The sequence below is a fragment of the Falco peregrinus genome, chromosome 18 (genome assembly GCF_023634155.1).
Source record: "Falco peregrinus isolate bFalPer1 chromosome 18, bFalPer1.pri, whole genome shotgun sequence".
NCBI classification, from domain to species: Eukaryota; Metazoa; Chordata; class Aves; order Falconiformes; family Falconidae; genus Falco; species Falco peregrinus.
In genome coordinates, this window is record NC_073738.1 from 5679569 (window position 1) to 5706299 (window position 26731).

General features: G+C 43.3%; 2 protein-coding genes across 6 annotated transcripts; both read right to left on the bottom strand.

Moving 5' to 3' along the window:
* Nucleotides 1-455: 455 nt before the first annotated feature.
* STRADA (STE20 related adaptor alpha) lies at nucleotides 456-13892 on the bottom strand. Of its 4 annotated transcripts, XM_055790162.1 has the most exons (13): nucleotides 13875-13892; nucleotides 13599-13659; nucleotides 12364-12421; nucleotides 11472-11500; nucleotides 7813-7915; nucleotides 7171-7292; nucleotides 6947-7055; nucleotides 6699-6822; nucleotides 5642-5813; nucleotides 4903-5007; nucleotides 3334-3575; nucleotides 2611-2653; nucleotides 456-1930 (listed from the first exon to the last, which is right to left on the bottom strand). In XM_055790162.1, exons 2-13 carry the CDS (start codon nucleotides 13608-13610, stop codon nucleotides 1778-1780), a joined length of 1272 nt encoding a protein of 423 aa, XP_055646137.1. In that variant the 5' UTR covers nucleotides 13611-13659; nucleotides 13875-13892; the 3' UTR covers nucleotides 456-1777. The 4 variants fall into 4 exon arrangements, with proteins under 4 accessions (XP_055646137.1, XP_027640158.2, XP_055646135.1 ...); XM_027784357.2 differs by lacking the exon at nucleotides 13875-13892 and having other exon boundaries at nucleotides 13575-13655; XM_055790160.1 differs by lacking the exons at nucleotides 11472-11500; nucleotides 13875-13892 and having other exon boundaries at nucleotides 13599-13827.
* A 599-nt stretch (nucleotides 13893-14491) lies between these two features.
* CCDC47 (coiled-coil domain containing 47) lies at nucleotides 14492-26719 on the bottom strand. 2 transcript variants are annotated; one of them, XM_055790159.1, is made up of 13 exons: nucleotides 26495-26719; nucleotides 24286-24551; nucleotides 24053-24160; nucleotides 22496-22670; nucleotides 22061-22182; nucleotides 21359-21424; nucleotides 20358-20459; nucleotides 19391-19501; nucleotides 18736-18821; nucleotides 17421-17479; nucleotides 16559-16668; nucleotides 16217-16384; nucleotides 14492-15913 (listed from the first exon to the last, which is right to left on the bottom strand). In XM_055790159.1, exons 2-13 carry the CDS (start codon nucleotides 24544-24546, stop codon nucleotides 15833-15835), a joined length of 1449 nt encoding a protein of 482 aa, XP_055646134.1. In that variant the 5' UTR covers nucleotides 24547-24551; nucleotides 26495-26719; the 3' UTR covers nucleotides 14492-15832. The 2 variants fall into 2 exon arrangements, with proteins under 2 accessions (XP_055646134.1, XP_055646133.1); XM_055790158.1 differs by lacking the exon at nucleotides 26495-26719 and adding an exon at nucleotides 25283-26023.
* Between the last annotated feature and the right edge of the window lie 12 nt (nucleotides 26720-26731).

Here is a 26731-nt window from a genome sequence, read left to right on the forward strand (position 1 = left end):
CCCCAAGGTTTTATGCTGAGTGGTACTGTGCTTTTTCTTGCTGTAAGAATCAGCAATTCAGTTGCTGTCCAAGCTTAGCAGGAAAGGGATAAGGATTTTCGCAAGCTGCAGACTTCCTAACAAGCTAGGAAATTAAGATCTAGTCACTGTAATAAAATTAAATCAGGAGCCAAACTTGATCATAGGGAGGAAGAAGTGGGCTTGTCCTATCTGTTGTAGCCTGCCCTTACAAACACCCCTGCTCTGGAAGAACACGTTCTACTGAAACTTTCAGAAAAGAGCAAAAGTAGTTGTTCACAGCTGCTTTGTTTAGTTGAAATACATTTTTGAAACACAAAGGTAGTTGCAACTTCCTGGTGAGCTGGATGAAAGCAAGGAAGGGGGAAGGGTAAGGTGCATAGGCAGCCTCTGTCATCATTTGCCATCTGCTCCATCATCTCGCAGAAACAGCAGACTTTTAAAAAAACTTCAGAAATATTTTATTTGTTTTGGCAAAAAATTAAGAGTTGACAAACTTTATCTAAGTTCAAGTACAGTTTATAAACACAAGGAGCTGTTGCCAGCACCACTACTCCCATCAACCACACCTACAGGACTGGATCTCAGTGCTTCACTAAAAGACTAGAAGACCTCCAGCACCCAGTCCTTGGAAAGGTCAAACTAAAAGCCTTAAATACACCTCCAAAAAACAAATACCATGGAACAGGGGAGCACTGCCTCAGCAGCAGGGCAGAGTCACAGAGCCACGAGTCAAGGGCAGCCACATGAGAAGCAAGCTTTTACCTGTCATTCCGTCAGGGAAGGCAGAACAGCAACAGTAAGGGGAGGCTTAAGATCAATTCTGTACACAATGTTTAAAGAGGAGTCATGAGCAAGAGCATTTAGTACAAAAATCGACTTTTCCTCTGTGCCAGGGTAAGTCGCTGAGAACAAGCTGGTATGAGTGTTTCATGCTGTGAAACCAGCCCAGCTAAGAGGAGGCCCAAGTAGTGCTGTGGGGATAAAAAAGCTGGTACATCATACAGGCGTACACACTTGCTTTGTTGGCCCAGGCAGCCATGGGAGGAAAGGCTGGAATGCCCCATCTGACCCAGAGTTCAGAATGCTCAGTATGAAGTGAGAGGCGTCTCTCAAAAGCTCTCTCCAGAACTGGAAGAGAAGAATCCAGCACTGCAGAGGAATGCCCAATGCAGCGAGTGCGCCTGGAATGGAATCAGGCTTCTTCTATCTCCCATTTTCCATCACAAAGCAGTAACTAAATTTAAAAACATAATCCCTTCTTTCCCCATAGACTCCCCTCAGAACTTCCCCTGTGGCAACACTGCAACAGTAATCTGACTAGCTCTAGGAGAATGCCCAAAACTAAGAGCTGCCTGCCTCCCCTTAACTCTAAGGCACCCTTAAAAGAGAAAGAACCAAAGAGGGTAGGGATATGCAGCCTTCAGCTGTGATATGAGGAAGCCAGTGATTTTTAGAAACACATAAATAGAGACCATAACTACACAGACTCATTCAAATCCATTCAAGTGATCTACCAGTGCTCAGCTGCTCTGGGCACAGCACCATCTGGAATACTCCACAGTTCCTTGGGGTTGATCTTCTCCAGCTCAGGTCTGTCCACTTGTTTCCAAGCTACTTCTTAAGTAAACAGGCAGCTGAAGTTCCTTCGCAAGAACCTGTAAACTCTTCCATGTGTAACATTCATCACCTTTTATGAACAGGACCAATAAATTACAATGTCCAGAAAGCACCTCCAGAACCAGGTATAGTCCCTGTTCTAGAATTCCCAGTCATCCACATCCAGCTGCTCGAAGTTTGATACCAGCCCAAAAATGCCACTGAGATCCTGGGGCTGTGTTCCTTCCAAATTGGTGATTGGGGTGACAGGGCGCAGAAGTTCAGGGAGTGCTTCAGAAGCACGGCGCTTGATCTGCACAGAAAAGAGAGAACTCGGCTGCTGAAATGCTTGCCCACACTTGCACATCACAATCAAGCAGCAACAGCGTGTGGTTACAGACAGAAACAACACAGTACTGTCCTCCCACCCGCAGATATGCAGGGCTTTCACGCTGCACCCTGTAACAAAGTGCTTGCATGCAGTCTTTTCAGCAGGACGAGTGCTATGGTCTTGACGAGATCCCCTTGGCAAAGCACCACCCAGGCCCTCGGCTCAGAGCAAGGCAGACAAATGATTTTAGGAGCAGCAGAGCTGCTGCCTCTTCCCACAGCAGAGCTGGAGTCCCCCAGCCAGCCACACAGCGGTAAGCAATGCGCAGGTCACCTCACTTTGGTCTCACTAAGAACCAGGTTAGGACTGCCTTGCCTCAATACTCAATAGCCTGTGGGTGAAAACCTGTTCTGGCACACGGGACAGGCAGATTTACACCCTCTGTTTAGGTAAGAGATGCTTTGAGAACAGCCCATCCACCTCCCAGGAGAATGTGAGGATCACCACGCTGCACTACAATTAGCCAGCAAACTAACTTAATCCTTTCCAATGACAGAAAATGCAGCAACTCTACATTCCCACCTTCAGGTTCAGTGACACAGCAAGACGGCAACTACAGAAAAGCCACTGGTTTTTATCTAGAGAATAAATGATTTCCTTACCTGTTTGAAAAAGGGATGATTAAGCAGAGTGCCTGCGCTTGGCCTGTAGAAGGGAGTTAGAATAAAGTAAGCACACAAGAAAACAGTAGCATTTAAAGGCAGGTAGGGGAAGAAAGAAAAGACCGGGGTCTTTTCTGCCCGTCTCATTTCTCAGCTATAGGATCTCTCCCTTTTGTAATCAGTAGCACTGTTTATTATGTTCACATGATGTTTTACCCAAGTAGTTCAACCTTCTGTGCAAGTTACCTACTTGCACACCCCAACATTTGGTCAAAGGAAAGTTTCTGAGCAGTGTAGCATGCTAGAGAAGTTTGTCATGACTAAAGACAATCTTAGGCTCACTACAGAGGAAAATACAGTTCTTCATCACTTCCCATTGTTATCCTCAGCTAGCTGAACAGCAGACATCCACAGTGATGGAAACTGGGTAAACTGTCTCACAGTGATGAGAAATTAAAGCTGTTCAGTTTTATTTTCCTGACGTGTAGCACCACTCTACTCCACAAAGAAGGCTGCAAGATAATTCTTCAGGCTGTCTTACAGAAAGTGGCCAAAGCATTAACACTGCTCTTGGTTTACATGGACTGCTTTTCTCAGTGTACAGAGCATATCCTCACTCCACTACACTTCTGGGAAGAAAACTTAAACCTCTGCTGGCTCTCACGGCTGAAGCAGCCCTAGAATAACACAGGTCCGTGACAAGCAGCTTTCACCTGGCTTTACCTGAAATCAGGGTTCCGCTGGAGGCACTGCTCTACAAAGTTATGGAAGTAGGTGGAGAAGGTCCGAAGATAAGGGTGCAGGGTTGGCTCTCCGTTGGCTGCTCTGACATTGCTAATAGCCATGCTCTCGCCCATCCCATAGTTAGCACTTGAACGGGATGTCTTCATAGTCAGCTCATCAGCAGGAATTGTGGTGGTGTCTAGCAAGCAGGGAACAGTTCCATTCAGCTTTTCCAAGAGCATCTGGGAGAGAAAGGGCATAAGCAACATCACACACAGTAGATATTTAAGATTTCCCATGCAGGCATGGCACCCTTCTGTCTTCACATCTGTGTAATTATTAGGAAATTAAGGTTTGTGTATGAAAATTAAGGGTTATATGAAAAACGTAGCATTGTTCACCTATAAAGGAAAAGTATAAAATCAAAGAGCTCTGAGGATGGGACATGGCTGCAGCAGACATGTGAGGAATCCACTGACACAGCAACTCCCTGCAACATACCAAGGAGGGTGGAGCACAGTGCAGACTCCGTGGCCATGCTCTGTGATGATAAATGGGAAGAAATGGTCCTCAAAGAACAGATAAGCAGCCCATCTGGTCCCCTGAGCCAACAGTTTTTCAAGACCTTGCCAAAATGCTACCTTTTGGTGAACTTTGCTCATTTTAATGTCATTTTAATACCAAAACACACCTCCATCCCAAAGGCTACCCGCCTCCGAGGTGCGACCACTCCTCTTTGAGTCTGTGTCCTTGATTTTTTGCAAACTTTAAACGTGAAGCCAGAGAAATTTACACCAATTATGATAAAAGGTATGTATGACTACAGTCACTCAAACTCCACCTTGAAGGTAGAAAGGATATAAAATAGCCAAGGAAATGGGGAATTTTTGGAGGAGAAGATTTTACCGTAAGTCAGGGGAAACTCCATCCCAGACTGCCTCTGACTCCTGGGATCGGCCGACAGGCTGAGCCTTGCTTCTCCCCCTACTTGGGACGCCTTGGGTGAGATTTAGACTAAGCACTTTTCTTGGGAATCTTAAAAATCTCTCTAGAGAGTTACTCCCTAACATTTATAGCCAGGCTGTATTATTTATAACCTTTTCAAGTGTTTTGTACTTAATAACATCATATTTGCACATGCTTTCTTGCAGAAAGTCACTGTCACCGGCAATCCAAAGAACCTGTATATCTGCTGCACAAATAAAAACCGCACTAAGTAGCCAGTTGTCACAGTTTCTCACTGAACGTGACCACACCCTAGAGTGCGGCCACGCTAGTTCATGAGCATGACTGGACTGAAGGTGCAGACCGCTATTAGTGTATCCAGAATCATGGTAGTTTAATTTACATATTAGACACAACTGGACCGGTAGTGGCATACTAGATATCACTCAGAATTTAAACCTAGCCACACCTAACCTCCCATTCCGGTGAGAAAAGTTAGAAAGCAAGGGGGTTTACTTTCTGCCAAATTACTCCATCTCTTCTAACGTAACAACATCCCAGTGCAACAAAGCATTTCCATGTGCCAGGATGAAGGATGAGGAAGGAACAATTTTTAAACCTTACCTGAGTAGAAGGCATGTCTTTAAATGGTACGTGTCCATTTGCCAGCTCACAGGCTGTTATCCCTACACTGTAAATGTCAGATTTTGCATCATAACCCTGGAGATTCTAGATGAAAAGGAAAAGAAAAATTAGCCTCACTTATATGGGATGGCATGAGCGATACCCATGATTCGATATGCAGAACAGCAAACCCAAATTATTAGAGCAGAAACAGTACAACCCACGTATAGGCTGGTTTATTGTGGTGGTGGGTTTTTTGTTGTTAAAACACACAGTTAAGGACAACATTTAGTTAAATTAAATCAGCCAGCTAGTTGGGATGGCATCTACCTTAGGGCAACTGGCACCTAATGTAACACTTCGCTAACAGGAGAATCTGTAGAGGTACCTACAAGAAAACTGTTTAGTCAACTAGATCAAATTCTACCCACTTGCCCTGTGCCCGCCCAGATATGTTTCCTCTCCCTATTCCTTGCATTTGTGCACCTTCCTCTGAAGGGAAGGGAAAGGCAATGTGGTAACACGGGCTTCTCAGTAATTCCCCTTTTTGACAGGAACACAGGTTTTCCCTTGCTAGGGGTCACTGCGTTTAAGGTAAAAAGGGTAGAGCTCATCGCAAGAAAAACCCTGTGGCTTTTGTCATGTCCCCTGCCATGTCCGCCCAAACATGCCATAAGAACTCAGAAAGTTATACAGAGATACCATGTGTCACTAAAAACTAGCATTTTTTTAAACACACCTGCTGCAAGACTTCAGGACTGAGCCAAGGCAGGACTTTGATGCTGTATTTGGGAAAGTCGTGAACAACTTTGAGTCGCTGCCCATGATTGATCATACTTAGATTACTTCGCAGGCCAGAGAGGTATACCTTCCCGTCTACAGAGATCAGGATATGGCTGGCTTTAACACTCCTGGGGAAAAAAAAAAAACAACAAAAACAAGTAAAAATAGTCAGGTTCTCTGGCCTCAAGGGCGTTATGTTCCTTACAGCTTTCCCAGGAAACAGTGCAGAAGGGCAGTGCAAAGGGCTTAAGGCAGGCATAGGTAAGCTGAACTTATTTTACAGTACATACAACAGAAGTAATAACCCGTAATAACCTAAAAGTTTCAGCACCTGAAATGTACTCTCGCAACAGAAGGATGTATCAAAGAGGAAAAATATGCTAGTGGGTGGAGACAGTGATTTAGATTAAAAGAAGTTGTAGTTATTAAAGAGAAATTGATCCTTAGTGAGCACCTACAGAAAGGACAAAAGCCTACTCTGGACAGCTCAACATGCAGGCCAAACTTATTCAGCCTCCTACCAGGAGCCTGAGACTCCTAACAACCATCCTGAACGCTGTGCAAAACCTCTTCTACAAACACGAAGAGGACTGTATTCATCCACTTTGCAGGTTCCCAAAAACTGTTTCTGTGACAAGGAGAAATGCAGGACTAGGGGTTATGGACCCAGAACCTTCAATAACAACAGGGCAACCCCATGCCCCTCCACTGTCAGTCTCAATTTGGAGACTATCAATAGTATCTGAACAGAGCCTTCAACATGAGCTGCAGTTGTGACTCACAATACACAGTGGTCTTCGGGATAAGTGTTCCACAGTGACACTTTCATGCACTTCATTACAATCAATTATGTAATTCCCCACAAGTATCAAACTGACTTGCTCTAACAGAAAATACAGAACTTGATACTGCATTCCGCATCTCTTGAACTATCCACTCTAATGATGAAGCAGTATTTCTGAGAACTTCCAAGAGAAGGAAAATGGATCGCCTTTTTTATATTTTTTTAGTACCTATGTACATAGCCCATATGGTGGATGTAGTCAAGTGCTTTCAATACACCTTGGAGGATATATGCAATAGCCAGTTCACTCATCCCATCCATGAAATGGGTACAGATTAAATCTTTTGCAGAACCTAAAAAGAAACAAAACACCTCTCAATTGGTCAGAAGAAAAACCCAAAACCCCCCCAAAAACTACACCTCTTAAATTTCATTTCACCAAATATGGTCAGACAAAGGTATTCCCTCTGCACCTACCATAGGCCATGAAAGATGTCACTACCCATAGCTCATTGTCAGCTATGAAAGTTGCTTTGTATGGCACGATGTTAGGGTGGTTGAAGAGCTTGGAAACATGAAGTTCCCCCTAAAATGAAAAAAGATATTTTGATTCAATTTAGTAAATGCAGGAATATGAATACAGTATTGATAAGCACGTCCTCTCCTAAACTTGCATTATGGTATTAATGGATTCCTCTTACCTGCAAGAATGTGACCATTTCATTTGTGCAGGCCTCCAAGTCCACTCTTCTGATGGTGACGTACTCTCCTGTGGGTTTATACCTGGCCAGGTTCACAACCATCAAATCTTCAAAGCCTCTGCCTGAAAGAAAAGGCATTAAAGCTTCAGCAACACTTTCTGGAATCACACACTTCTGGAGAACTCCTGCAGTCCTTGACTCTTAAATAATCTTTACAGGCGTCTGCTGAACCTATTTTTTGCCTTGTGAAAGAGTATTTGTTCTTTCAGACACTACCTTCTTTGGCATGTATCCCACTGAGCAAAATCCTTCCCCCCAGTAACATTATCCTGTCTTCCAAGTTCAGGACTGAAGCAGAAATAAAATGATTAGGCCACAGCCCCACCAAGGACAGGGACAGGTTTCAGACTGCTTCTGCTGATTTTATACTTCACACCCAGTATTGTTAACCCATCACAAGCTTCTTTCAATGAAAGCCTTTGGAACTAGCATCTCATTTTGTATTAAAGTAATTTTAAAATCAAAGAGGACAGGCATCTAACATCAAAAATAAGCAAGCAATCAAGAAAAGGCCAATAAATTTGCAGGTTTTTTTCTTTGCAAAGAAGAATTCTGACAATCACAGCCCACTAGTAATATTACCTATGATAGTGAGCAACTCGTAACAGCTGCTGTCTGGTAGGAAGTTGCTCATGGTGTCCCTTTTAGGGGAAGAAGCTATCGACTCAGAGCTCGCCTCATTTGTCTGCAGGGGGGAAAAAAAAAAAATGAAGTTAGGTCAAAAGAAATAAAGATCACGTGCTGGAAAAATCATCTGCTCCTTGTATTATTATACACCTCAAAATAATAAGACAGTACTGAATACAGAAAAGAGATTTTAATTGCTGTTAGAATTATTTTGAATAGCTATTTATCAATTGAAATCCAGGAGATGCCTCATTTCAGAAGATCCAGACATCTGTGTTTCAAAACAGGTAACCGTAACAGACAGGTTCTTAATTACTGTAAGCTAGAATTTCTTTAGGAATATTGGATAAAGCCAATTACTACTCCCCAGGACAGCTGAAGCACTGCTGTATAGTGACTACCTTTCTCCCGTTAATTACGAACTTCTATGCCACTATCCTGTTGGCCTAAGCAAGGCCGAAGGAAAGTTTGTTTATAGCACTTCTCTGCACTGCAGCAGTCTGCATTCCCCTCCGATGCTGGGGGCTTCTGGTTCTCAGCTGCTCTGTGGTAAGACCAGCACAGCTGAAGCTGCTTAACTGAATGGTAGAAGTGATGAACCAACTTAGCCCAAGATATGAAGACCAGACACACATGAAGAGAAGCTCCAAATGAAAGCAAAAAACTTAACTGCAAAGCATTAATGCTTACAGGAGGGGAAAAAAGAAAAGAAAAGACAAGACCCCACACCACATGGGGAAGCAGCACTCCCGAGCCTCACAGCTTCTCTTCACTACGTCTAACATGAAGTTATCTGCTTTATTTACACACACATAAATCTTTCCAACAGGATTTTGCTTAAGACAAACTTCAATGTTCTCGCAAGTTCCACTACACCAATTCCCTCACGTTTCCAAAGTCACAAGAACATCCTAACAGAGGTCCAAATTTATTTGGTGGCTAAGATCAGATTTAGTTATCTCTAATTTCCAGCACATTAACTCCTCCTGACATTTGGAATTCCAGATCATTTTTTCCACCTCATTCTTTATCAACTGCAAGTGCCCTTTATCAGACCTTTCTCACGGTACATGAAGCAGAAAAGGCTTGTGCATGTTCCTTAGAGTGAAAGCAAATACTCTTTTTCCCATCACTGAAAGATGGAAACAACAGAGTGACAGCTGAACAACAAGGAACTTGCTGTTCTACACTCAGTCCAGGGCGCACATAGTGTAATAAGCACAGACGGAAACTTGCCATAAATGACCTTTGGGTCCCTGAGTATACTTCAGGAGTAAACTAAGTCACGCTTCCCAAATTCTACCTTTTCACCTGACTTTGAAGAGCACATATTTTACCCCTCTTTGCCTACCTTTAAAATAGGTGTATTTTTCAGTTAAGGGAAAAGGCACAACCTAAGATTTGTGAACAGTGCTATGGCATAATTTCAGCTCAAACAAGTCTAGCACAGCAACTCAGTTCTGTTTCACAACAGCTAACCCCCAAGATCTCAGCAATCCCAAATCCTTTATTCTAGTCTTAACACTACACAGTGCTTTTCCTTGGTTAAGAACAGTGACTTCCCATTTACAATTTCAAACTTCTGTTAAAGATGCCTGTCAATTCTGATCTTAATTGTATCATTTGTTACTTCTTCCAGCAATTTCACAGTCCTGTCAACAGCAAGACTGCCAGGAGAGACACACAGGCAGATGGAAACCTCTGAAGCAGAAAGGCACCACCAAGGAAATGAAAGCAGGAGGCTCTGATAAGCAGTGTTATGGAGCAATGACAGCTGGTGAAACACTGAGCAATATGTAAGTGGTTTGCTTTATTAAAGTCCACTCCAGATATAGCATAAGCCAACAAAACAGATGCAAAATAAATAAATGAATTTAATCTTATTAATGGTGTATGTTGTTTCAACAGTAATGGAAAAATACTGCAAATTCCCTTTTTAAGTCTTCCAGTGCATCAGAGGTCTTCACTCACCTCTCTTCATGTTAGCAGTGACCAATAACCGAGTTAATGCAAAAAAAGCTCTACCAGAAACTTATTGTAGTACAAGAGTTTAAAAAAAAAGAGAAAAGTTAAACTGAAATGTCATTTATGAATTACTGCAAAAAAGCTCCTCAGTAGTTTCACACGGGACAGCTTTTGGTGTATGGTCAAAAGCAAAAGCAGCTGCAAAATGAAGTCACATATGACTAGCTTTATAGCATGACATTCATTAAGAGCTAGCTTTCTGGCTTGTTGATCTGATTTTAATTTGAGATAGGTTGTAGGAAATTAATCTTTGAAAAGCAACTACTGTTATAAATGCCATGAGACAATAAGTTATGTGATGCTAGCAAGGATCTGCGTTTGCCAAATGACATTGATCTGAGTTAGGAAGGAATACCGGGTTTTGTTCTGCTGCCTGCCTCTCCACCTCCTCATTCACTCACTTTCAACATAAGCAACAAAAAATTTCCTCCCACCCCTCTCCCAAAATCATTGTACCTTTTTCTATAGCCCTGCAGGAAAAAGCAAGCTTTTATTTAGATGCAAAAATCAAAATGAGAGTCAGAAATACTGCTGCAAAAATGCCCAAACCCTAAGTGAATATTTCAACAAAGACAAAACAGATGCTAATCTCAATTTGCTTCCAGTCCAGTATACATGTAACACTCAGCAATTTTTAAAAAGGTGTGAATTTACTTGCCTTTCCACAAAACATTCCATATACATCTCATATTTTCAGCTTTGTTTGTGCCAGTAAATTACAACGGCACAAAAATCAGTTATAAGCAGCTTGAACTGACACAGTTATAATCAAATCACACTTAATTCATGTTTGTAATTAGCTTAAACTAAAGCAACACCTGCACACAGAAATGTTTCAATATGGTATGGGTAGGTGGAAAATCATTTAGACAAATATATTCTATCCTAAGTTGTGTTATTCTATGAGTGTTGTTCATTATGAACCAGATGGCGTGCTATCAGGGCCTGCATCAAGGTAAAGTTTTCAACTGCCAGATTCTGGCTATATGTTTTTGAACAGACATTCCATGTTTCTAGTGATTTTAGTTTTTAAGAGGCAAAGCTCTCCAAGCACGCACAGAATTGGCTCTGAAGATGACCAGACAACAGAAGGTAAAGTCACCTCAACTGAAAACTGCATAATGTTTGGTTTTGATGCTGAAGCCTCTGTTGTGGCTGCTCTACAAGGAAGAGAAAGGAAATTGGAATCAATGTGTTCAGAAGGGAACACTGGTTTTGAATGGCCAACATAAAATTATTTGGGCCTAGTCCCATAAACTAACCTCTTCCTTTTATTCTAAAAGGCTGCTATAAGAGATTAGCGTCTTTGAAGAATCAGATCTAAGTCATCTCAAAAGAAAGACCCTTGGGGGGCTGGGGACAACACAAATACAAATCCAAGAGATGAAGTTTGAAGTTTTGAACTTGTCACATATAGTTTGAAAACCACACACCAAAATCTCCACTCCAGGGTGAAACCTGTTTCCACACTTGTAGAGCTAAATATAGAGATGAGATATATAACTAAGATAAAAAGAAAAATCAAACTTCCACAAGGAATAATCTCCATGCAATGAACCACAGCACCACAGCCTGCAAAAGTCACTTACTTTTCTCCGAGAGTCACCCGGAGGCTGCTCTGGAGTAAAGAAATTAATTGTTCACCATGTTGTGTTCAACAGATACCCATTAAAAATATAGCTGGAAAACTGAGTAAATAACCCTGCATAATACTTTTTTATACCAAATATATACAGTATATTTTTTACACAAAGACATTTAATTTACACATAAGGATGCAGCACTAAAAATAATCAAATTGCAGTACAAGTATGGGCATTAAAGAGATTCAAATAGTGCAACTGTTCATATATTTGACATAAATGGAAAGTGACACATTTTTTAAATTATACCTCTAAACACATTCAAAAATGACGTATCTGCTTTGCTTAAATACTGAAGAAACTATCAAAAGTTCATTTACAGTAATGAAAATTGTTTTACTTCACCTGGAAGCTCAAGATCTAGACCTCTTTTCAATGCTCAGAATGCTTTCCACAACACTGATCAGGAATTCTGCATCCTAATGGGCAATTTTGTTTGTTATGCACAAAGCAGAACAGAAACCAGTCAGCATTCCCGCAGGCACACTGGGGAGCCATCATCAGAGTTTCAAAATCCATTTTTACTCAAAAAATTATAATTAACCTTCCCAAATCTCAAATTATCTTTTCATAGCAAAAAAGTGGTTATGCTAAGGAGTAGAGAATTCAGGGTCTGAAAACAGTACCGCCCTCAACTGATTTCCAAATAACTCGCTAGATCTTGGATGCTTCCATATTAGCTTTTATGGTAAGCCAACATGGATAACACACTATGGTGCTACAACCAGATTCATTCATCTCTTTTACTGTTAAGATATATATTTACAACCAAATTAACAGACCTTGTGGTTAAAATAAAACATTTCTAACAATGTCATCTAATGATAGGAAAACTTACCTCCAAACAGTTCGAACTCTCTTAAGCCCTCAACAATGAACTTTTCAGACACCCACCGCTGAAACAAACAAAAAAAAATCCCCCAGGTAATTAGTTATTCCATGTAAAGAGAAGTGTCTTTTCCCCATCCCCCACAAAATAATGTAAGATTCATAACACTTCAAGGATGCTACTGTGGTCTGAAACTGATTAACTGCCAACACCAGAGTTGCATCCTTACTTTGGACAAGGATATTCTCTTCTTGTGCCACTGTGATGGCATGCATTCAGCAACCACACAGGTGCTACTACTTTTCCTGACCGGCATGCACTGGCCATAAAGTTAACATCATTTTAGATCATTCAAACAAGAACTTTTATACATGCACATACAGTAAAAACAGTAAGTGTGCTACAACTCTCTTACAGGCAAATAAAAGTTGCTTGTTTGGGTGTAACAGGTATAAAAAAAGCTTCAACTATTTACAACAAGGTGATGTCTTAAAGAACTTAAATACTTTGTCTATTTATCTATTGACCGAATGCAAAATTATAACATAAATACTTGAAAGCTGTTTGCTTCCACAATTCATGCTTAAATTCACATTAATTTAATGTGAATTAAATTAAATTCACAGCAAGCATTAGGTTGTGCAGAGAAGTGTTTCTATCACTATTCAACTCTGTGATTCAAAGAAAAAATTTATTTTTTGAGTGTGCACAAATAGTGCACTCTAGGATACGTGACTTTAGGTTTGCAGAATGCTGATCATGAAGTTAGTGTTAAACAAACACTGCCACACTGGAATTGGGAAAATACGGGGGGAAATAGCTTATGTTGTTTAGTGCAAGGGAAGCCAGTCCTAGAAAGCACCAAGTCTTGAGGTGACGATGACCCAGAACTCGGGTATAGAACACCACTGACCCAAGCGGTTTTCTCGCATGAAGCTTCCTCACTTACAAGTGCAGAATTAATCAAAGCGTTTAGAAACCCAAGCGAAGGTTAGGCCACAACCCCAAGCAGCAAGTGCCGGTGGCAGGACTGAGGCGAGGGCAGCGGGCCCGGCCCGGCGCTTTCCCGCCCTTTTCAGTCACGGCGGCGTGGGCTGGGGGCACGGGCCCTGCGGTGCTTTCCAGGAGGCCGGCCCCGCCGCCGCTCCTCTGCACAAGCGCAAGGCAGGCTCCACCGACACCCGGCGCCCGAGGGAGGCTGGAAGGCGTTCAACACTCACCCTAATCCGCTCGGGTTTACTTACAAGAAAAGACATGGAATCCGCGGGTGTGCTGCCGCGCGCAGCTTGCCAAAGGACGGGCAACCTGCGGGCACAAGAGCGGGTCACCCCCCTCACGCCTCACCCCGGGACCGAGTGCCGGGGCGGCGCTTACTCGCCCTCGCCCAGCCGGGGCCCGGCAACCCCAGGCCCGGGGGGGGGGGGGGGGGGCGGCCGCGGAGCGCGGCCCTGGTCCCGCAGGGAGAGACCCGCCCCCGCCCGGGCCCCTCACCCGCTCCCCAGGCTGTGGCTGCCGCTTACCGGCAGGAGACGCCGCGCGTGTGACGCCAGCACGCCGCCACGTGACGCGTGCGCGTGCGTGACGCTGCGGCTCCGGCGCCCGCGAGCGGCGGGAAGCCGCAGGCGCCATGTTGGCTCCCTCAGAAGGCGACCGAGGCTTCGTCCCTACGGTCCGCCCGGCCGCTCGCACCCCTCACCCCCCTGGGCACGGGGAACGCGCCGTGCCCGCCCTCGGCAGCGCCTACACGGCCCCGGCTTTGACCGCGGGGGGCAAGTCTTCCGCCTCCACCTGCCCCGGCCCTCACCGGAGGGAAGACCCGCCCCCGGCCCGCCGCCGCCCTCACAGGCGCCCCGCCGTGCCCCCGCGCAGCGAGCGCCGCCTCCTGCGTGACTAAACCGGCACTGCGCCCTCCCCAGCACAGACGATTCACATTCTTCGAGATTTTAGATGAAAGGCACACGCAGTCCAGCCAACTAGGCAGGTGAAGTGTTTCAATTATATTTTACTCTCCATTAGATTTGTTCATTTGAATGTTCGTATTACAAAATTAGCTGCCGTGGCCCACAAATGTGTGGGACTTCAGGAAAGCTGTCTGCTTCCTCTAAAGAGCACAAACTAGTACTTCCTTTCAGAGACCTCTGTGAAACAATACCAGTTTAATCTTTAAAGCAAAATAGTGCTAAAATTTCACATTATCTACATTAGTTTTGGTTTTAAATAATCTTACCAACCATTATAAAATTAACGTATTTGCATGTACCAGGTTACAGACATTTGCATTTAAATCTGTGTGAAGTATCCCATGCTGGAACAAAAAGTTTTAAGGAATTTCTGTTTCAACAGCAGCTCGTTCTTATTGCCTCAGTTTGCAAGTTTGCACAAAGTATTGAACAAGAAAATGCAAAACTGTTTCCCCAAAAACTGAAAAGTCTGTTACAAGCAACAATCATGCCTTCTAGACGTGAAGCATTTATAAAATGCAGAGCTCTCTCAGCAAAGTGTGCACAGGGGCATCCACTTCATTCTCCCCATTTATAGTCAAGAAGCCTGAAATGATCATTTACCAGATGAAGAGGATACACATCCTCTGAAACTTTTTTACTTGCTTGGGGAAACTGGCAACTGTAGATCACCAAATCTAGCATCTCGCTGAAGTGAACTAGGCAGCAGCTGCTGAGAACGGGAGAAGCTTTTGAGGCAAACTTGTGCAGTTGGTATTGAAGGAAGGCTAACTGAAGCTGCTAACTCACCAGGTGCTCACTCCTGAACAAACTCCATGCTGACATTACAGACTTCACATTGTATTAAGCTTGCAGCATTCAAAATCACAAGGAGGAAACTATTGATGTATTCCATTCCCTTGTATCTAACCCATCTGTATGTTTTACACATATGCCAGTCATGTCCACAGGTGACCTAATACTGTTTCAGTCCCTTGTTTGTAAAAAAAGAAAGTAAAAATCACTTCTATTCTACTGGGCTTAAATCCCTGAAGAATCCATACTGTGTATGGAAGGCTCTATGTTTTGTGCCTTTACAAGCTTGATGCAAATAAACACACAGTAAATGTTTATTGTGCAGTTTTCTTCCCCTTAGTTTTCCCCCCTTCCCTCCCAACAACTAAAACCAAACCTTAAAACCAAAGCGTGAATATGTTACCAGCACATGTGGACAGGTTTACAATCTTCCGTTTTTAAAGAACAAATGACAAAAAGCATTCAAGAATATTGCATTATTTTTTTTCCAAACAGACAAGTAGCAAAAATTTGTACCACCTGGAATAAAACTGCTGAGACAAAGCTCTCTACATACACCTGCATGTTGCTGTAATACTTAAATAAGTAACACCAATGCAAGGAACATTTCTCGTAATGGCTACTAGTGTTCAAAGAAGCGTAGGATTATGGAGTTAAGTAGGTCTTTGTACCCTGTGAACTGAAAGTCTGCAGGTGGCACTGAGATGCTTCTCACAATGGAGTCACATAGCTTTCACTTTGATTTGCTTCATCTTCATCTGCTTCTTCTCAAGTTTCTTCTGCTCACGCCGCAAAGCGGCTTCCTGCAGGCAAGGACATAGAGATCTGAGTGAACATCAGTGATCTCTTCAGAGCAAGCTGATCATTTCAGAAGAGCCAAACTTAAAGGACCTCCAGTACTTGGGTTCACATCTAACTACATGAGCTAGCTCCTCACTGGGAGCCTTTGCATGTTTCAGAAAGCAACAGCATATACCCTCAAAGTTGTTTTCCTTCCAGCAAATAAGAAATCAAGTTGGCCATTGCCAGTATATCTACAGGCAGCCCTGGAGGTATCACAGGACATATGTGCCAATAGCTTGTAACAATCTGAAAGTCCACCTCACCTCCAGCCGACGCTGTTTTTCAGGATCCTCTTCATTCATTATTCGCTCCTTCTCTGCCCGTTTTTTCTCTTCTCGACGGGACTGGGCAGCCTCCTGTCTTTGCACATGGGTCAGTTTGAGGAAGTTCTCTTCCACACGAGCCCTGTTCTTGTCAGCTTTTTGTTTACCCTTTTCACAGAGGAAAGCAAATGCAGTTAATACAGATTTCCCCAAGAGCAGGATGCAGTATCTCTGGCAGTCGTATTAGAAACATAAGGCTTCCAATCTTAAGATTAAGGATCCAGTGGTAGTTGTTGCAGTTTCATACAATATTCAGAAGACAGAAAAATATACTCTACTTACTTCTCTGTTCAGACGGAACTTCTTTGCTTTGTCAATAGAGTAGATAACCATGCTCATCAGAGGCAGCAAAGACTCCATGTCCTTTGGGGAAGTGTTGCCTGAACCAGGCACTGTGATAAAGTGTTTCTTGTTAATTCAGAGAGGTTGGCAGAATTTTTCTACTTGCTATAATGTATTTAGATGTATAAGATGTATAAGAAAAATCTTTCCTTATTGCTCACATTCATGAAATAAAGATGTTCTTATCCTCCTCTTTAGGAAGGTCTTTTCCAACTTAAATGATTCTATGACATCACTAAAAAAGGCATTTAGCTTTGGAGATTGCATTTAGATTCCTCACACAGCAACAGGCATTTTCCCCACACAATCCTTCTCAGTTTTATTGGTACAGAATACAAAAATAGGGGTTGAATTCAGGCTCTACCATTAGCTTCACTTGGAGCTATGACCTTGAATTTTGAAGAGGACTATGGACTTTTCCTAGAACACATTCCCAACAGGCTGGTTTTATTTCAAACCAGGGTTAACCAAGTAACTGTGCAAGCTCCAGCTGCAAGGTGTGTAACTTAAAAAGAAGCCATCTTCCAATGGTGACTTAATACAACCACCAGCAGATATAAGAGTACAAAGTAAGATCAGTAATAGCAAGACTAAGTATGCTATTATCATGATGATGTGCCACGCAGCCCCCAGTGTTATTACTGCCTTCTATTGCCTGGTTAATCAATTAATGATCCTGTTACATGCACTGAAGTAATTAGTTATATATCATCTTCCACAGATGACAGAACTTGAGCATGTGTTGTGCAGAAATAATGCACAACACTACTGCCCCTCTATATGCATACACCAGTTCTCTTACCATTAAATGTAAACAGAAGTGTCTTTTTAGTTTCGGGCAGTTTTGTAAGCTGACCCTCCCTGGTATGAAAGAAAAAAAGTGACTGGAATGAGTAAAGAAAAATACAGGCATATAAAGCACCTAACAATGTTAGGGAAAACCTTGTCAAGAACCAAGAGACGCTTGCAAACTACTTGAATACAATAAACAAGATTAAAAGCCTGGCTGTGTAATAGTTCCACACTATTCAGAGTCCTGAAGTTTTACTCAAAAACACCCAGTGAAAAGGCATTAATGTAAAAATGTACAGCACCATCCAATCCAGTTCAGAGGTCATCTGAGCCCCTTAGGGGGCTGCATATTTTTTAGTGACATTCAGTTGTACATATGCCCCATTGTTCATACTACTATAAATCTTCTATAAATATCAGTTAGGAAAAAAAACCCACCAAACCATTTTCTGAAGAATTCAAAACTCTGCAGTATTCTAGTGTAAGAAAGTCAGACCTACATCTCACAGATCCTCTAAAGCCTAGCAATTTCAGTACAAGGTACACGTACTGCTCTCTTATAATTAAATCAAAGCATGTTCCTTTTTTTGGAGGACAGTTTCAAGTTTTGATATGAATCATTTATTTATATGCCTGTGAGCATAATACACCCTTGCAAAAACCTACATGATAGATAAGATAAATCACCCACCACTTAGCAATTCTGAGGCGTTCTCTAAGACTAGGAGGCTTTGAGAAACAGAAGAGATACTGCTGCTATGTATTTCTGAAGCACAGCTGAAAATCAACCTGAACAACGTACCCAAGCAATGGATTCAACAGCAGAATGCTGAGCTGTATCAGCTAGAGAAGGGCAAGCAGCCTTGGCGTTTTGTTTTTTGATTTTTTTTACACTCCAGACTTGACTTAAACCTAGTACTCAATGCATTCAAATAACATCTGAGTTAATGTATTGAGTTCTCCTCCTGCAGTGTTATTTCTTGGCCCTTAAACTCTAACATGCTGTATACCTCTAGTGGGATTACTCCGTTGTTTCCCATACAGGTGTGCACACTGTAGCTGCTACGTGTTACCTGAAATTTGTAGCTGCCCCAACTACAGCATAACCAGCAAAAATAATTATTAGGGCAACAGAGCACCTTGATCTTCTAAACTAATGCAGCATTTGGAAGCATAGGGAGTGTATTTATTCACCTGTTTCACCTTTGCTCCCAATTTCTTTGTGTGCATTCTAGCAGGCTTCACACTGCAAATGAGTTTGTCAGCCTCTATTTTGCTTAGTGTTACAATAGCTACAGGGAGGAGAGATCTAGCTTTATACGTACTCTTGCATAAGTTTTGGACCGGAGAACTGGTCCGAGAATTGGACAGATTCAATCTTGTCAGCATAGTGCGTGAGGAAATGTATCATCTAAAAGAGAAAATGGGGTTAGTTTTTCCCAACACCAATCCATCTGCAGCCTACCCACTCCATATGGGCTTGCCAAAGTGTCCATATATCACTCAGAAACTTGCTATGCTCAGCTTGCCACAGTGACATTGAAATTTAAACTGTCAATTATTTTTTTCGCTTTTGCTATAGAATGGACCTCAATACATGGAATTAGTGTGAGCAATGCTGACGTTAGATATCTAAGTCATTGCAGATTTTCCAGTTAATTTGGCAACATGTCAGCTTTGAGGACCTGCAGACACCATCACCACCCTCCTTTGAACTTGGCTGTTAAAAGATAACTTCCAGGCTTTGAAAGGCAGTTTTAAGTCTGCAGTTCATGTTGATATGTAACAGGAATAAAGACATGAGAATTACGTGCTTCTTCCAGCCCTTAAGCTTTCTTAGGATCTTGATTTCTCTAGATCTCACTAGGGCTGTTTGGCTCTCCTGTTCTGATGTTTACAGGAGATAAAGATTAGAACTTTTTTGCAGAAGCCAGTGCCAGGGTTACCAAGGAAGATTCGTACTCATTCATTCAAGATTACCTTAGCATCCATCATTCCCTCTGTGACCTCCCCCATCTCTGACAAGATAGCCAGTGAATCTGGAAGCCCATATTTTGCACCAGACTTAGGTTTATCACTGCAGAACTCACTCTGTTTCAAAGAGAACAAGGGGAAAGAAATAAACATAAACACAAGCTTGTAAATATCTTAGACTGAACCATTCCAGCACAGTGGGACTCCTAAAAGTACCTGAAAAGAAACACTACAAAAATTACACTTAGCTGAGTCACGCCAGTCTGGCTGGGGACATTCCAAATGTAAAAGGTAAATCATGTCGTATCACCAGTCTTTTAAATAGTCAGTACTTTAAGGTAAAAGATAAAACAATTCTAATACATCCACGCTGGAATGCTCAAAGTGGATTGAGGCTTTTCTCACATTGTTTGATAACAGAACAAAATCAACTAGCATCCCATCAACCTTCTATAGTGCTGTTGCTTGAGACAAGTTATGAGAGAAAAGATTCACAAACCACTGCTTGTTATCACTGGATTTTTTGCAAGCTGCAGAGCTCGACCATATGGACAGCTTTAATTTTAGATTGCATAAAAGATGACTTAGACACAAACTTTCCATATCACATATTGCTAATTATGTCCACTCTTCAATCCTTGAAAGTCATTTGTGCAAATTAAATGAGGTCAAGCGACACTCGTATCCTGACAACATACTTCAGCCTCCTCCCAAATGATTTCTACACCAGAAGGAAGATGTAAGCTGCTTTTGATTGCGTCTTTTCCCGCAGTTCTGACAGCAGCTGGCTAGTACTTCAGGTGTTTGATAGCATTAGACTTCCATCCATTAGATGAAAATGTCTTACACAGAAGATTTCAACAGGTCAGTCACAAGTTTTCAACTGTTCCCAAGAAAATAAGCCATCTACAGATCAGAGGTTCTTACATCCTATCATTTATCATGTTAGTATTCCCAACATGAACTTACATACCAGGTCCTGCATCTCTTTTTGAAGTCGCACCAGTGCTTTTCTCGTTCCAACAGCAAATACATAGGTGTCCATGTCTTCATCATTCATTGTTACTTTTATTTGCTGTGGGACAGAATGTTATTAGCCCTGATCAGATTTATATGACTCTGCATTCAGACTATGGGCCAAATGGAGACCTGTGTCACAGTATGACTTCAGTGTTTGTCTGACACTTTGATTCGTAGAACAAAGATTAAGTGAGGCCATACACAGGTAAGGTAAAGGTTGCCGATTTAAAACTTTTCAATGTGCCTTAAGGTAAGGTACTTTTAAACTGTATTGAGTACTCAGTTCAGTATTCTGGTATAATGCCTGAGTGTAACAACAGTGACTAGAACAGCAGAGTTGTAAGACTCATTCGCAGTGCAGATATCCATTGTTTATTAACAACTGCTGACATCTAGATTAAGTATTTTTAACAGATATGGGTAAACACAATTATAGATACATGGAAAGAGTATTCAGAGTGCACACAGCCATTGTTCTTCCAAATGTAACCTCTCTTGGCACTTACGCAGTTATGAGATTATCCTCATCTCTAAGAGCAAGGCAGAAAGTAACTTTACAGGGTGTAATATCCAGGCCAGCATACGCATTAAGCAGCTCTGTTCAGGCAGACTGAACAGACAGAAAAGCAATCATTAAGTATTTCAGACTGTAAAACCGCTTTTTATCAAGATGAGGTCTTGAAGCATGATAGACTGTTCACAAAACCACTCAAACAATAACCACCATAGATGAAATAATTTCCAGACATCAGCAGTTTGCATTCCACTGGCAGAAAAGAAACACAAACAATTCTTTCAGATTGTTTTGACAGTTACTGAACTGGAAGACTGGGAATAGTATAGAAAGACACCTAGCAGTTCACTTGTGTGTGCCAAGAACAATCAAAAGCAGCAGAGCAGAACCAAAGGAATTAAACAATTTATCAAAGTTAATCTAAATGGCTGAGTACATACCACTTGGTCAGAAGCTGGCCTCATCATCCGGGCAAGAACATTCAGCAGGTCTTGTCTCTTAAGAAACTAAAAAAACATGTTTGTAAACAAGAAGAAGATAATTCGATATACCTAGAGTGCAGCATTTCATTGGCAGATAGCAGTGGGGCTCAAGGAAAAAATAGGACAGTTCGAAGCTAAATTATTCTATGAAAAACATCTTCTAAGGGCGCTTTAGAAGTCGCCTATACTGCTCAAAAGCAGGCATACTTTCTGCATTAGGTTAGTTTCTCAGGGCCTTGCTCCATTAAGTTTGGAGCTGAACCAACATGTGGGGCTACTCCATCCCTGGTGCTGGACTTCCTACTTGTCTTTGTCGTACTTCCTTGGAACTCCTGTTGGTCCATTCCTCCAACTAAAGTCCCTCTAAACGGCAGCTGGGCTCTTCAGCATACAGTTACCTCTGTTTATGCTATACTTCAGCTTTCTATACTTTTTCTGTAAGCTTTCACTCTTACCTACTTCGGTGGGCAGAATACAGCCCTGTATGGATCTTTAGTCCAACCAGTCTTCCCTTCACGTGTACATATTCAGAACCCTGTATCTGAATGTGAGCAGAAGAGTCGAGCTGGGATTCTTTGTTGCTCACACTGGCATGGAAAAGCCTCTAAAACCTGCAAACTGGTGACAGGTAAACAGTACTACAAACTGCCTCATCCTTACCTTTAACTGGATGAGCATTCCTTCACAGCACACCCTTCCAGAACACCACAAGTTATATATATGTTCATTTTCTTGATTTAGTTTCCCAGTGCTTGTAGCTTCTTTATTAGTGCCATCGTCCCCTGAAGAAAACAACAATGAAAGAGAACTGCAATCTAAAAATCACAAATTTAAACACTAAAGTTCATCAGTATAGAGCTCTGCTGTTGCTGGATTACTTCAATATCCCCGTGATGCTGCTGAGTAATTTATACTGCAGCACCATAATTAATTTCAATACCAGACGACTGGCACGCTGTTTGTCTACACACAGAGCTCTCATTTGTGCTGTCACACATCTGCATCAGAAAGCATACTCTCCTCTATAGTCCACATGCTGGCCTAAAACCAGGTTTACTCAAACTAAAAATGGATCTAAGTCGTTATGGAACTCACCGACAAGAGCAAAGTTACTTTCTAGCAGCTCCCTGTGAGTATTGAACCATGCATGAGCCAGACGGTTGTTCTTGTTCTTCCCAATGATGTAATTCATGATGTAAGCAAGAAGTCCTGTTACCATCAGGATCTCCATGTAGTAACTCTCCCAACTGTTCTGAAGGTGAGCAGGGACCTACAGTAAGTGAATGGAGACTGTCTTTTACACACTGAACGAGCCGATTCCACATACACAAACAATTTGGAAAATGCAGAGTATTGGAGAAACTTCATCCCAAACACAGCAATAAGCTTCACAAAGGCAACAGGACAGAGCTAAGCCTACATAATGCATTTAGCTCTACTGGGACACAGTAATCTTACAGGAAACAACAGATAACAGCATTCCCAAAATACCTGGCCTATACAAACAAAATAGTTCTCTCTTCCAAGTGAGCCTGCGCTAGCACGCGTCCCTCAGAGTAGTCAACAGCCCAGCATTTCAACTCACTGATTATTTGAGCTTGATGCCTTGCCCATCACATCATTATCTGATCATCACGTAACTCTTGTTGAAATCTAAACACCCAGTGTCCAGGAGCATTTTCAGGACACTACCAAGAGCCAGACTGCAGGGGGGAGCAAGGGAGCCTGCCAGACTTGCCATCTTCAGAGAACAATTAGCTGTTTTGCTATCACTGTATCACCCTTCAGTCATAAAAGTACCCAAACCTTACTTTTCACTACCAGGGCCAGCCACAATACTTAAAAAGAGATGTTACAGATAATAAAAACACAGACCTCAAGCACTGGATCATTCTGTAAAGGACTCTCTTGGGATGTAACAAGATGGTGATGCAGGGTGGACAGAGAGATTTGCTTCAAAAACCATCCAAGGCAATTTATAATCTGAAACTTTAGCCATAGACAAGCTAAAAATACACTGTTTACTGTAAGCATATGATCATCGCAACCTCTTCTTTACATGTTGAAAAAGCACCCAGACATTCTGAGATGTATCTGGTTTTTCTCTGGATTAAATGAAGGTCATCACTCTAGCTCCTCCACTTCTCCCCCACAGTCATATGGGTAAAAGCAGCTAAGTCATAAAACGCTTTCGTCAAAACTATGTTTGAAAAAGTTTGTTTTAACGAAGAATTTCATGATCTATATTCCAACTGCGGTTCTCAGTTTGAATACAGAATAGAGCATTGATCCAAGGACCCGAGTTCTAGAAGCTTAAAATAGAGATCAACAGACCAAAGGCACCTGCCCTGGCAGTTTTACTTCAGGAGTTGCTATGGAAAGTAGCATCAACCAATGCAGAAGGGCATGGAACTGGGAGCTAGCACACCTGGATCGTATTCTGCTGCTGTCCTGTTGTATTATTTCAAGTATTTCTTGTCTCCACACTTCTCCTGTTTCTGCACTGTCTCTTGTTAATTTAAATAATAAATTTTTTAGGACAGGTTCTGTCTTACACGTGTGTTTGTACACAATGAGATTATTGGCACACCACCTTAAAAAAAAAAAAGTGATGAAATACCAAACAGAAAGCAGATCAACATTTATACCTACATTAACTATTGTTATGGGGTCTTTATTTTTGCTATGAGATGCATCTGGTTTCTCTTCATAGCCTTCAAACTCCTCATCATCATACGGTTCACTCTCAGTATCACCCTCCTGAGGGACAAAATCACACACAGCATAAAAATCCAAAGCCAGGTAGGTCAAATCCAAAAAGATCAGCTGAGAAAGGTGCAGAGGTACTATTAGGAAACACACAGAGGAAGGAGATGAGGCATTACCTGTGCATCTGCGTCATCAAAGTCTTCCTGATTCTCATCCTGACCTTCAAGCTCTACAGTTGCTTCTTCTTCATCATCTTCTGTAGTGATGATCCTCTGAGGAGACTCTGTGACTGCATCTTCATTAACATCTTCAAATTCAGCAAAGTCATTATCATCGTATTCCATAATGTCATCTCCATCCTCGAATTCATCATACTTTGCCAAAGAAAAACTCCATGGGATGAACAGGACAGCAATAAAAATATATAAATTCTTCATTTTCACTGGAAGAAAAAAATTGATCAAACATTGCAAAAAATCCTCATCAATTCTGTTACATCACACCTACAGTAATACCCAACTTTCACAAATGAAAACGCTGTCAAGACTAGAGAGAAATAAACCCCTGCCTGATCTTGCCATCTTCTGTATAAAAGAAGTGAATACTATTACAAGAAAAAATAACTTTGAAGGTGAGGTTCTAGACTCTCTGGCTTGAAGCAGAAGCAGCCGAGGCAGCAGCCAGTTCACATCTGGCCAGGCTGTTCAGATGAGCAAGTTCTGGAAGCAGAGAAGTTCCACTATAAAACTGACTCTCCAATAGCATCTCTCAGTCAGTCAGCGTTGTTGCCAGCTCATTTCAAAGGCCACACACTGTGCCTACAGTTGTTACTAATTAGCAATTAGACACAGTCAGATCAATGAATGTGTAACAGCAGCAGTAAATCTTAAAATGTATTCATGCACTTTTAACAAATGCTGTGATAGCCCCTGCTACTTTAAAAGTGCTTAACTTTGATTTTCTAGACTGTATGCTCAGAATCGGGTCCCACAGCATCCCAGCACTACTGCTGTTTAGAGAGAGAGACCTTTTCTTGTAAGCTCTACAAACAAAAGCGGGAAGAGGATGGATACTGCACTGGTGCCCAGAACAACAAACAGCAAACTGGGGCTCATGAGACCAAAGCTCTCTCCCCACACCTGATAGAAACCTGCAGAGAGTTTGACAGGTCACCTTTTTTTACCCTCAGCTTCCCGTGCCTTTTTTGCTTGATCTCCCAACAGTCTTGGTCTCCCACTTGGGCTGTAGGTGCCATCACCAAGGTCCAAACTACGAGCCCCGAAGGGGCAGTGATTACCCTCTGCATTTCACAGACAGCTAAGGAGCGTCAGCTGCATCAGGCATGGCAGTAAGAATCATTTTACTCCCTCCCGCAAGCAGATCTTAGTGGGAACTCGAATGTTGATGAGAATGTTCTCTTAGAAACTTGAAATAGAAACAATTTGTTTCTAAATTAGCCCAGCAGTCCTCCGAGTACCACATGCAGGGCACCCACTGCTACAAATGACAAGGACGGCTAAAATAAATGCCTTTGTCAAAGACTTCTCATTCTAGCAAAAACCTGAACGGAACATGTAACGAGAACGTTAACCCAGATGGAAAGAACAGCAAGGCAGAGCCCAGGAATTTAGCATGCTGTTTGGGTACATCACAATTCTGCAGGAACTTAAAACAGAAAACGAAAATGCTATTTACGTATGACAGAATTTGCATTCAGAGGTTACAGACACTGGGACAGCGGCAACACCTGCTCCACCAAACCCCAACAGTTTCAGGAGAAGAATTTCGAGACTCTTTGGGCACACCCACTTACAAAAGGCCCTACAGCCCCATAAAGTTTTACGCAAAATAAACTTGTGCGGCTGCCGGCAGAGGTGCAGAACCAGGGACGGACGAGACCCAGACCCGTTGCCCAGCTCGGCGCCTCTGCCCCGGGGCTCAACGCGTTCCGCGCACACGTGCTTCGGCGGCCCCCGCCCCACCCGCGCAAGGGGACCCGACTCGCCCACCCACCCCCGCACCGGAGAGCGGTGGCGGTGGCACCCACCGGTGCCCCTGCTGTGCACACGCCGCGCTCCCGGCTCCGGCCGGGGACACGAGCCAAGGTTAGCGAGCCTGAAACCAGCCGCCGGGCGCCCCGGGGCGCGGGCCCCCCGCCCTGCCCCAGGGGGTGCCGAGGGCCCCCCGTCCCCGCGGGGGGCAGCGCAGACCCCGCACGCCCGGGGCCACGGGGCCCAGCCACCCCTCTCGGGGGGCACGATGGGGCCGAGGCCATTAACGAGAAGCGGGACGGGAAGGGGGCGGGCACGCGCCCCGCGGTGTGCCCCATGGCGGCGCGGGACCCCATGGCGGCGGAGCGCGGAGCCCGGCCCGGGGCCGCCTTACCTGAGTCACGCGGCGCCGCCGCCGCCGAGGCCCGGCCCCGCGCCGCCGCCTGCGTGCCCTACGTAGCGCCGGGCATGCGCACTGCGGGGCGCCGCCGGCCGCCCGGCCTGCCTGCACGCGGCCGGCCCCACACGCGGGCGGCAAGCGGGAGGGGCCCCCGTTGGCGAGGCGGCCGATGGGCCGCGGCACCGCCTGCCAGGGTGGCCCGGGGTGTCCCGGGCCTCGCCCGCTCCCGCC

Excerpts from the sequence above, each read along its gene's own strand:
- CCDC47 (XM_055790158.1), bottom strand. The coding sequence starts at position 25,415 with ATGCAGAGGGTAATCACTGCCCCTTCGGGGCTCGTAGTTTGGACCTTG. Across the intron at positions 17,480-18,735 it reads GGTCCAAAACTTATGCAAGA|GGAGGGTCAGCTTACAAAAC; the intron begins GTACGTATAAAG and ends CTTTCATACCAG. Across the intron at positions 15,914-16,216 it reads AAAAACAGCGTCGGCTGGAG|GAAGCCGCTTTGCGGCGTGA; the intron begins GTGAGGTGGACT and ends CCTTGCCTGCAG.
- STRADA (XM_027784357.2), bottom strand. The coding sequence starts at position 13,610 with ATGTCTTTTCTTGTAAGTAAACCCGAGCGGATTAGG. Across the intron at positions 7,916-11,471 it reads CGGGTGACTCTCGGAGAAAA|ACAAATGAGGCGAGCTCTGA; the intron begins GTAAGTGACTTT and ends TCCCCCCTGCAG. Across the intron at positions 2,654-3,333 it reads CAGCGGAACCCTGATTTCAG|GCCAAGCGCAGGCACTCTGC; the intron begins GTAAAGCCAGGT and ends TCCCTTCTACAG.